This window comes from Ictalurus furcatus, chromosome 2 (genome assembly GCF_023375685.1).
Source record: "Ictalurus furcatus strain D&B chromosome 2, Billie_1.0, whole genome shotgun sequence".
In the NCBI taxonomy this organism is placed as follows: domain Eukaryota; kingdom Metazoa; phylum Chordata; class Actinopteri; order Siluriformes; family Ictaluridae; genus Ictalurus; species Ictalurus furcatus.
The window spans coordinates 25,375,456-25,387,926 of record NC_071256.1 but is presented as its reverse complement, the minus strand read 5'-3'; the positions used below and the strand labels follow the sequence as shown (position 1 = coordinate 25,387,926).

Sequence of the window (12,471 nt, the reverse complement as noted above, 5' to 3'; positions counted from 1 at the left end):
AGAAACACACATTCATTCATCTGAACACAGTCACATTGTACTGAACACAGTTACTTTATTCTGTAAATGTAAACACTTCTTACATTTATATACAATTATATGTTCTAACCCTGTTACAGTTACTCCAATCTTAAAAAACACAATTACTTTTGTTTCTAAATAGAGCATCAAACAACATTTATTCAAAATTAATATTTTGGTCACAGTTATTGCGTGCAGTTTGACATACATCCATGGACTAAGGATGGGTATCGTTAAGGTTTTAACGGTATTACCACTCTTACCGATTCTGCTTATCGATCCGGTACTTTAACGGTATTCTTAGCGGTACTTTGTGTTGGTTTGTTTATGAAAAACCGAAGCAAATTGAGAACAGAATTAATTTTGCTTTATTTTTTGAAGTGTAAAATAAGTTTAAAAACCAATTTGAAAATATGTTGAAAGCATAATGTTTCACTGAAATGAAATCAACGTCATTTCAACGTAAGGGAAACAAACCAATTAGTTGTTATTTTGGTTACATGTCGGGTGAGCTCAGCTGGACGAGACCGGAACGTTGTGTGTGACATAACGTGAGATGGTAAGTTTGAATTCCTAGATTTGAAATCTATGCAGTATTTAATTGTCCATGATTGATGTATCATGTGTAGTGTACATTTTCAGGTGTTCCGGTCTTTTTTGATGCCAAGTTACATGCTAACTAAGCAGGTAATGGTATAAAATATACACCTTTTTTCATGCATGCTTGTGTTATTTTTTACAAAGAGACAGACAAACAAAGCACAACAGACAAACCTTTATTATCCAAATAATACTTATACTACCTATACCTATACTTTCACTCAAGTTAAAAAAGGTAAAACAACCTTCATCAGCCTTTAAGAAGCACATATCGGTCTACAGTCAGTCCCAACGCAACTGACAGCAGACATTCCAGCTCGATGACTAGACAGGCGGCTGCTAAAATGCCATCTGTAAAGGGATTATATTGCAGCTTTGAGTCATATCCCACCCACAGCCATCTACATGTTTATACCATAGTCTCAACACCCACCAGTCTTGAACACAATGCATCAGATGTGATAAAGGTCAAGCAAAAGCCTTAACATTTCCAGAGTTTCGAGCCATTTAACAAGCAATGTGCACTATTAGGGTGGGAAACGTTTCAAAAACCAATGTCAATTCATATAGACATTGTCACAATACATGATATGCCTCATGATAGAGGTTTGCCAGCAAATGCAGTAGTGCTCCATTTTAAAGTCCTATTAACCAAAGTTTCAAATATATAAAGTTGTTGTTATTATAATAATTACAGAAACCTGCACAAAGCTTGTCCAGCTATGTAACCATTCAGAAACATTAAACAGGGCTGTCACAAGTGGTGGGCTAGGCCTGGAGTGATATTTTTGTTGCAGCCAGGCTGAGAGAATGTTGTTTGTGTGTGGTGTGTGCATCTGTAAAACTCCTGCAGAGAACCACAAAGTAAGGCGAGGGCGTCCCGATTTAGCCTTTTGACCGGTAAAAATTCTAAATGTCCGATAAAATCAAAACTTTTCAGACACGTCTTCCGGTAAAGGTATTAACATGAAACAGACATTAGACAAAGCACGTTCACAACTGCACATATAAATAAGGTCTGTCGGAACAAAATTTGATTTCTACCGTTATTGTGAACCTTCCCATATTCCTGGTCTATAATTTTTTTTTAATTTGTTTCGAAAATCAATTAGTGAGAGTTCTCAGTGGCTATTAAACATTTGATGCTGATTGTGTCATTTTATCTTAAAACCCATTTTACGACAGATTACTGTGCAATTATATCCCAATATCCGTTTTGCAAGGAATCTCTGTAGATATCATTTGAGATTATGCATTTAATTACTGGATTTTAGTTAGTTAATGTGAGGAATCAAGCAACTGTTTATTTTATTTTTTAAATTAATTAATTGTTTTATGGTAAATGGTCATTTTAAAAAACCATTTATGTGGTCTAATCTTATCTTCTACCCATGGCACTGCCATTCTTGCTTAGCGGTTTTTAACGTCACCAAATGACACTTAAGTGTACGCCACCTATACCCTGCGGAAAAATAACTATAGAAACCATCTAATTCTAATGGTTTCCACTACAAATACCACTACAAACCATCTGCTAACCATTACCATTATTTGTATCCACTAGACATAACATGCCACCAATAGAAGGCAACAAATTACCAGTATGACCAAGGACCCATAGGGACCATTACAGTTTCCACTCAAACCAATACAACTCCCGTTATAACTACTAAAAACTAGAGATGCACAGATACTAAATTTCACACCCAATACCGATAACCGATTATTCAGAGTGATATCGGCCGATACCGATAACCGATAGTTCTGCCTTTTATGCTTTCCTTTAAATGAATAATAATTAATTCCACAATTCTGAAAAAAAAATGCAAATAAAAACTTTATTCTCTCCATTTCAACAAGTTGTTTCACAGTAACCGGTCTCAAACAGAAAACACATTACACTAACATTATCTAAATTCTGAGGATTAAATTAAGATTTCTTAACTTAATGAATGGTATTAATTCATATTAACAGAATTAATCGACTGAATCCTTTTTAAAAAAAAAAAAAAAAAAAAAAAAACCCTGTTAGTCTCACATTCACTCACAACAAACAAAAGCATTTCTACTTTATCACTGAACATCAAACTGGTAATATAATATATAAAAAAGTTATTATATTAACATTAACTGGATATGAAATACTACTCTACAAATACATTTTTCTGTGCAATATATACTTTGTCAACTCATCTTCATTTAAATCTTTCAACAGTGTACTGGCGTTTTAATTCAGCGCGAGCAGCTCGGCAAAAAAACTATAGACTCTAAGATGAAACTCCCGCTTCACTGCTGCAGCGTTCTGTGTAAAATTTCAGCGGTGCAGAGATTACAAAGTTTACAAACTGCAGTTTTGTTGTCATTCCACATGAGACATATTTACACACAGCACGAATTTTCCCGCCCTCTTTTGATTGACAGGATATAATTGACCCTGATCATCAGATGTTTTTAAACTGTCCGCAGACAGCGGGAAAAATTGCCTTTATCGGCCAATACATCGGTGCAGCTCTACTAAAAAACAGTTACAAAGTCTATGAGGGTTAGTATCATATTTTTCAGCAGGTTAGAATATTCTAGCATATGGTCCTCCATGCTACTTATATATGCATTCCTATGTGCACTGTCAGAACACGTCAAGTAATTTAGATATTAACATGTCCGTACTTTTTTTTTAACTCAGGACATATCTAAACAAGAAGCATGAGCTCTTTGAACTTTTTAATGGCGTCTTATGAGTAACTCCTTCCCAAGACTAGCTTTGTGTACTGTGAGTAAGCATGCAGGGAAATGAAAGGGTGGAGCCTTGATGTACACCAGGGAAGAAACTGCATTAGCAAGCACAACAACTCCTACGGTTTGCATAAAGGTCATAAACACACGTTACCAGCACACTGGTTCAAATAGTACTAACTCGAGCACTTAACATTTCTCTTATAGCATTTCGACTTGATAATTATCTAGGGTAATGCCATCTTCTGCCAAAACAAGACGCAGCCATGTAGTGCAGAACAGACCCAAACACTAACTCCTGTAAAAACAGCACTATAAAACTATAGATATCGTCAATAACCCACAAAAGCTAACTAAACTATACTCTAGCCAAAATCATTAAGGAGGAGAAATGAAACTTGAACAAAAATAGATTCAGCTATAATAACAGCATTGTTTTGTTTACAGTAAAGTAGAGAAAAGCGCCACAACAACAACAGTACTACTCTGACTTTTGCTTTAAAAAAACAAAAATGAAAACAGACACCAAACCAACACTACATCTGCTGAAGTAAAGTCAGGACAGGGTTTTCTGACTGGACATTACCATGCTTTCCGTAATGATCCTCCTCCGGCATTTTGTGGCTTTTGTTTTTCCAGAGTCGACTCCAACTCTCGGCGCTCCGTTCAGGATTTTGGCTTCTCGTTTCAACTTGTTGGAGCTATGAGCGCCTCTGACGTCCGAAACGGCTTGCTACTGTATTAAACAGTGTGATAAAGTCAGAAAACTACTGTGGACAAATCTGCAAGAAGCTCACTCCCTCTTCAGTGGTGTAATGCGCGATATTGAACCCAGCCTCTCCCCTCAATGTGGGGAACCGGTTTAACCGGAAATAAGCGCGCTCACAGCCAAATTCCGTTTGTTAGTTTCTCTTGGGTTGCACTTTTAAAAAAAATAAAAGAAATAAACCCAGAGTTTAACATAGGTTTTCCGTCTCCCTAATGAAAGCGAGAGTGTGTAAGGGTGCAAATATTATTAGAAACTGGCCGACCCCCAACGTATAGGTACCCAGAGAGAAAACGTTTTAAAATAGTTTCGTAGTGTCCCAGAGTTTTACCCAACAGTTAGTTCCACTAATTAAATCCATGAGTTTGATTGGTCGAGCGGAGTTCCAAGCACGCCTATATTCCTGGGCGTTTCACTACATGTATCACTCCGCTCGTCCGTGTTTTCCAAGTAAAATTCCATTTGCTAGTTCGACATAGTGATGGCAAGTCCGGATCATTTTACTGATTCGGCTCTTTGAATCTAGTTCAGAAAAATGAACGAATCTTTTTCGAGTCATTTTGTTCATTTCAGCAGAATATAATTAAAATGTTACATGTAAAATTCACGAACACATCTAGGACTCACGCTAATGTTGATCGCATTTGGAAGAAAAAATAAACTATAGGCTAGTGCAACCAAGGCCGAATTGTGAGAAACAAATGATTAAATAAAAGCTTAGCATTAGGTCTTCAGGCGGTGCGGTTTGTTATTTGCAGTTTGTTGTTCAGTGGTTTTCAAAGTGGGGGCCGCCAGGGGGCGCCCGGGGGCCTCAACAATTTGGTGCGAAAAATAAATTCTCACGCTCAGACAAACACACACACAATCAATTCCTAATGTAATGTAAAGATGTAAGATGTAATTATTAATAATAAAAAAAGGATATATTCAGAAGTATATTTTTAATGGGTTTTAAAGACATCTTGCAAAAGGGGGGCCTTGGTCAAATGTTAATGCCATTTGGGGGGCCTTGCCCTGGAAAAGTTTGGGAACCCGTGTTAGTTCACGTCACCTGCCGATCCAAGTCGTTATTTTGTCACATCACATTTGTCACATCTGTTCCCCGGAAACAGAACTGATTAGTTCACCTCTCGAGTCTTCAGGTTCGAGTCATTCATTCAACCCGTGACTGCCTCATAGGCTGAATGCAGTGGATCGAAAATGAACAAACTGTTCATGAACGACACATCACTAGTTTGAAACTGTTCCTACAGTAGTGTTCAGATAAATAAGAGATGCTATTCAGGAATATAATGTTTGGCTTAAAATATGATGTCAAAAAGTAGTGCCAATTTCACAAGAAACACCTTTAACAGTAATGTACAAAAATGAGCTAGCTAGCCGACAGGCTATAAAGTGATTGTAGCTTCTTCGGGATCTATTTCTGCTGGCAGAGCGAAAATAAACCGAGCATTTAGCCATATTATGTCTGAAATGTTAGTTACTCAATATTCATTTCTTGTTTATAGAACTGTTGCATAAAAGCAATGTCGCACTTACAATCGTGTGGTTATACCGAACCTGGTGCCACTATGAAGTTGATCATTTTCCAGCACATCCTGAAGTGTTTATTATCCTTATACCACAGCAATTTCTCAACACTTACACTTTTTAAATAATTAACGAATGGCAAGTCAATTAGTTTCTATCACTTACGTTATAACAGCTATAAACAGTAATTCCCTTATCATTCTCTTTGTTTCTCTCTTGAAAACAAAAAAAAAAATGAGCTTGATGTGTTACAGATAAACTGCAGAATGCAAACAGCCCTCACCACAAAGTGGTGACAGTGCGGATCTGGATATCCGACTAAATGCGTTCCTTTTATTGGCTCGCCATCACAACACCTGCATAAGGGTGTTTCATGTAAATTAGAGATGTGCGGTATACATCACAAGTGGACAGCACTACATGCAGGTATGAAGGGCGTCAAATGCATCCTGAGATCTGATCACTCGGATTCGAATCACTCAGATGCGACGGACATGTTACATTTGTCCTGCGAGCTGCAAGGTGTCCTGATGCACCCCAGACAACCTCTAGGATTCTTTTGTCACCATGTGTTGCCAGGTTTACAGTTTTCCCATGAAATCAAGCTACTTTTGAACTGTCCAGCCACACTGTTGCTACACATCTGTCTGTGGTTTGAGAGTTTTTAATACATTATTTTTAATTAAACTATGCATACTGGCCACATGTTCTCTCTACTCATATACACACTTCTCACTTCTTCACTATTTCTGTCAGTGACTTGGTCTAAATATCCTCACAGCTATAATTTCACAATGACGATATATGTAATAATCTGAGAAGTTTAACACCTTGGTGAAATAATTATTTAATGAAATGACAAGGGGTGGCACAGTGAGTCATGGTGCTGCCTCACAGCTCCAGGGTCCCTGGTTTGATTCTGAGCTCGGGTTACTGTCTGAGTGAATGGTTTCTCTGTATCCTCTTGTGGTTCATCTGGGTAATCTGGCTAATAAGGTTTCCTCCCACAAGTAGATTGCAGATGGGCTATGCTAAATTTCCCCTAAGTGTGAATGAGTATGTGAATGTGTGTGTGTGTGTCCTATCGGGGCGAATTCTCCTACCTTGTACCAACTGAAGATGAATAAATGAATCAAAGAATATATGGCATGACTAAATATTACTAACAAATTTTGAAATGATGGTTTGGTTGTTGGTCTTTAAAATAACAGATAGGCTTGGAAGGGCATTAAACATTATCTCGTTGGCCAGAATAGCATGTTGAAACCACAAGAAACGTAATTAGATGAACACATCCTGCACAAAAAAGCAACAAAAACATTCTGAGTGCCTGACCATTTAATCAGGATATTCCATCTGACAGCTAAATATAGACAATTGTTTTTTGTTTGGTATTAATTTATGTTTAATTAATGTTTGGGGATTTTGTTTTAAAGTGACCGAGTTGCTTTTGTGAGATTTTGTCCACCTTCCTATTGATGAAATGTGATCACAAGCAGTAAGTTGAGATGCATTCGAGACCCACGAAGAAAGAGAGGAGGGGGAAGAAAAAAAAAACAACAGGTATGAACAGGGCCCCAAGTTAATCAGGAGTTAAATGGGATTTAGGAGACTGGGGAGGCCTAATACTTTCATCTGTGCCACAATGTGTCCTGTATTGTTTAATTTTCATTATGTTGCATTTCTACACTGATGATATGGAAACATGATCGAAGCAAGATCAGCAATTACTTACACATGCAAGGCTTGCTTCCTCCTTAGCTAGAATGTGGTTTTTGAACTGTTTGCATATAGAGTACTTTTGTTCTCATTTACTTTTAATGACTAGTTCAGGTTAATATTACATGGCACGCACAGCGAGTTACAAAACCAAGAGATGTTTTTCTTGAAAAAGTTTTTCTTGAAAACTTCTTCTTACTTTTGATATACCGCCTTTATTTTCCCCCATGCTTCACTTTCTGTGCTAATTATTCTCTTATTTAGGGCCTCCTTTTGTTACCTCCTTGCTATTTGTGCCATAGTATTGTTCACTTTGTTTTGGGCAGCAGGGAAGGAGGAGTGCGGTATAACCAGAGAAAAAGACCAGTTATGTCATGTCTTCAGCTCAAGCCAACAGAAAGAAAAAAAAAGAAAAAACTAACTGTGGCCTGAGCAATTGTACAGAAAACAGGAAACAGGTTTCCAGCTGTCACCTCAAAGTCAAACCCAAAAATACTAGCCAATGGCAAACTTAAACTCAGTGTTTATATTTAACCATAGGTTGCATTTCCTAATTCTTTAAAAGAAAGAATCTCCTTTTTTCCCCCTCTTGTATAAATCTTGTATACATACTGCCAAGCAAATTACACCACCTAGATGTCGATATAGCATAACATTAACAGTACGATCATTTTAGATTTCTATTACTAATAAAATCACCACAACAACATATCACCACACTCCAAAAAGCATAATAAAATGTATAAAAATATAATAATTAAGGGTATAAAATATCAATACATTCTGAACGTTGAATTCCATCAGGGCCAAAGAAAAGCCACAATCTAGACCAAAGACACAGCCGTACCAGAGTTCAAGGTTTCATATGGTTCTACATTCATTCCAAATAAATGAAAATCAAATGATTTGCTTTTTCCACTGCTGCTCAGATGTCTGATTTAGATACATCTTGTGGCCAAATAAACTGTGTACATGAATTATACTAATTATTACTCTCAAAATGATTTTTTTAAATGCTCTAAAATACATTGCCTGGCCATAAACAAAGTTGCACAGTCGAATATTTCATTGCACCACCTTTAGCTATGATTACAGCGCACATTCTTCATGGCATTGTTTCAACAACCTTATGCAACATTGTTTCCATCCAGAGTTACATTTATTTTTGGCCTGAGATTTCGTATTGAGGACAGGAGAGTCGAATCACTCCATAAAGTCTTCTCCAGTACATCCCAAAGACTTTCAATAGAGTTAAGGTCAGGACCCTGTGGTGGCCAATTCTGGTGTGAAAATGATTTCTCGTGCTCCCTGAACCACTCTTTCACAATTTGAGCCTGATGAATCTTGGTATTGTTATCCTGGAATATGCCTGTGCTGTCAAGGAAGAAAAAATCCATTGATTGGATAAACTGCTCATTCAGTAGATTCAGGTACTCGGCTGACTTCGTTTTAATGCCGCATAATGTTGCTGAGCCTAGACCTAACCAACTGAAGAAACCTCAGAGGCTTTTACAGTGGGCACTATGCATGATGGGTGCATCGCTTCATGCACTTCCCTTCTTACCCTGACACGCCCATCACTTTGGAATAGAGTAAATCTGGACTCATCAGACCACATGAGCTTTATCCATTGCTCCACAGTCCAATCTTTATGCTCCTTAGCAAATTGATGTCCTTTTTTTTCCCCGATTAGCCTCACTAACGAGTGGCTTAATTGTGGCCACACAGCTGTTTAGTCCCAGTCCTGTAATTTCACGTCACATTGTGCATGGAAATGTTCTTACATTCACTATTAAACATAGCAGTGAGTTCTACTGTTGATTTTTTTATGATGTGACTTCACCAACATTCAAGATTTTTTTTTTGCGACCACAATTTGGTTGGAAAAAAAAACTTTGACAGTTCCAGGTTTTAATAATGCTTTAAACCAACTAAAGTGATTTCAACAATTTCCTTAATTGTTTTCCCTGCATGATGCAGGCCAATAATTTGCTCCTTCTGAAACACAGTACATCTTCCGACATGGTTGTTTAAAAAATGAGAAAATACACACTGCATCAGTCAGGGTTCAAAGAATTGTTGTCAACTGAAACATTAATCACTGCAATAATGATCCAGTCATTGGCTCTGAAGTATTTGCTTATTTGAATCCAAACAGCGACCTTTTTTTTTTTTACCCAGGCAGTGTATATCCACTAGGGTTATTCTAAAACACCGACAGCTCCATGTCAGAAAATAGAACCAAACTACAGTTTTTAAAAAAAGATCCTGGATCAGATTACCACAAAAAAATTTTTTTTTAAAGACTCAGTGCTACCCTTTAATTACAGACAGCAATTCAGATCCCTAGGATTTTGATGGTTGTATATAGACCAGACCCTCCACTGACATTCAATGTCCAATGTCGTGTGCAACTTTAGAGACGGTCCCTTTAATTTGCGAATATCGAACCTCAAACATCAAGCCGACTTTATACCAGACCTTTACTCACTGCGAGGGCGTGGGGAGTAAATACAACTGCTCAACTCAACCAAGTTCACTAAAATAGCTAACGTTACTGGTTCAAGCCTTACTGGTTCAAGTCAGAATCAAATTAAAAGCGATTCACAAAACTTAAATAACAGGCTTCTTAAATAACACTTCAGCGGATGACGAGGCATTATTAACTGGTGTAATCTGAAACTGAAACCAGTACTTATCCTGTCTGATTTACAGTACACGCCGTTATTTTATTATTTAAATTTTAACTCACCGTATTTCCGCTCTTCGCCCTCTATATCCATCTTTTAAAAATGTGGAAATCCCCTGCCGTGAATATACAGCAGAGTGAAACAGCAGGATGCCTTAACGACATAAACACTTATTCAACATATTATAAAGGGAAGTCTGTGTGTCCAATAGAAGAAGAAGCGTTTTTATTGACAGCCACATCAGCCAATCGCTGGCACTCTCTCATTCCGCTATTTACAGCAACACAGAGGTAAACACAGAGATTACACTTGGAATATATATATATATGTATGCTGGTATTTATTTATATTAAATTTTATTTTTTGAAGAGAAAAAAAAATTAATACAGAAGAAAAAGTATCATTAGTATTACACGTGTTTTAATCTAAGCACACTGGCAGACTGACCACACCCTATAGTGGGGCTTGAAAGTTTGTGAACCCTGTAGAATTTTCTATATATATCTGAAGAAATATGACCTAAAACATGATCAGATTTTTCATACAAGTCCTAAAAGTAGATAAGGAGAACCCAATTAAACAAATGAGACGAAAAAATTATACTTGGTCATTTATTTATTGAGGAAAATGATCCAATATCCAATTAGAGTCAGGTGTTTTCAATCAATGGGATGATGATCAGGTGTGAGTGAGTGTCTTGTTTTATTTAAACAACAGGGATCTAGCAAAGGGAGTTTGCATGTTCTCCCCGTGCTGCAGGGGTTTCCTCCGGGTACTCTGGTTTCCTCCCCCAGTCCAAAAACATGCAAGGTAGGCTGATTGGCGTGTCTGAAAGTGTCTGTAGTGTGTGAATGTGTGTGAATGTGTGCCCTGCGTGCCCTGCGATGGACTGGCACCCTGTCCAGGGTGTATCCCGCCTTGTGCCCGATGCTCCCTAGGATAGGCTCCAGGTTCCCCCGTGACGCTGAAAAGGGGCAAGCGGTTGAAGATGGATGGATGGATCTAGCAAAGTCTGATCTGCACAACACATGTTTGTGGAAGTGTATCGTGGTACAAGCAAATGAGATTTCTGAGAACTTCAGAAAAAGAGAGAAAAATGGACTATCTTGCGTCACAAACACTATATTGTGCATTCTGATTGTATTCATTCACTTTTTATTATGTCATCTTAAGGTAAAATTTATTTTTCATTCCACAATGTACACTCAGACCACTATGACAACACATTTTTTTGCACACTTATTAAAAATAAAAACTGACATACCACATCGATGTAAGTATTTAAGGCAGGCCCTTTGCGGTGACACTTTAACTCAAGAACATCCCATTTGTCCTTCAGATGTTCAAAACTATTATCACTTCATCATGAACAGGGCACTGAGCATAGATTGGTGAGGGTAAACCAGAAAAGCTTTATTGATGTGGTGACGACTGATTCCCTGGATACTGATTTCGATGCACTATCATGGGAAAGACACTACACGTAGTGTAGCCGTCCCAATGACAGGATCAATATATAGTGGTATATTCGACCTCATAGAAAAGCAGATCAAGTTATGAACTCAAGGCTACACTGTTACAGCTAGCAAAATCATGCCTCGTGCATTCACACCAATCCAGTCTAATTATATAAACAGCCAATAACCTTAAATAATGCCTAAATATCTACGCTGACTAAACCCAGCTAAGAGGAGACGTGTTAACGGACTAAATGATGGCCTACTCGGACAACACATTTATTTCATACACTTGGCAGAGAATACTCATAAGAAGTGTATGTCACCCACTAACTATATATTTAAGTTAAAATGTTGTAATTGTCCGGGATTTGCTGCCTGACTGTTATCCACCTTTCTTCACTCCACAACAGCCATGAGTCGCAGTGGAGTGACGTCAACTCCCCTCTTCAATTGATTGGCTAAAGGAGGAGCTGTAGTGGACCAATGGTGACGCTTAAGCCCGCCCTCATTTACATGAAACTCGAACTGCAGATTTTGGCTAAGCAAGCGGAGAATGTGGAAACAAACATGAGTTTTGTGTGCGATTCGGAAAACTTGAATTCAATGTTTCAGTTTTGTGCAAAATAATTTTGCATGTGTTTTTTAAATGTTGGATTCACGCTAATTATTTTTCGATCCGTGACCGCAATACTTCTGACTGAAAACGGAAAATTAATCCCATAGTATGGAGGCCTACCTCAGAGATCTGTATGTCTGTTGGTTCCAGTGTTGGTGCTTTTTGGTCAGCAGTAAAAATGAATGCGTTTCCTTTGGAACTAGTGATGGGTTAACTTGGGTTTTTGAGAGATTGGATTAAATGAACCGATTAATTGAGTCACATGTTCGAATCATCGCTCCACAGAGACATCTGGTGGCCAATGTACAGACTACAGAAAGAATCATGTTTTCATGG

General features: G+C 37.8%; 1 protein-coding gene across 3 annotated transcripts in view; it reads right to left on the bottom strand.

Moving 5' to 3' along the window:
• The window catches only part of LOC128599218 (choline transporter-like protein 2), a 30,409-nt gene extending 20,153 nt beyond the window's left edge, over positions 1-10,256 (bottom strand). Inside the window, exon 1 of one of the 3 annotated variants that reach the window (XM_053610720.1) lies at positions 10,122-10,256. In XM_053610720.1, coding sequence (XP_053466695.1) covers positions 10,122-10,152 — 31 coding nt within the window. In that variant the 5' untranslated portion in view covers positions 10,153-10,256. Of the gene's footprint in view, positions 1-3,940; positions 4,412-10,121 lie in introns of those variants that run through there. The other 2 variants (XM_053610711.1, XM_053610728.1) reach the window with 2 other exon arrangements.
• Between the last annotated feature and the right edge of the window lie 2,215 nt (positions 10,257-12,471).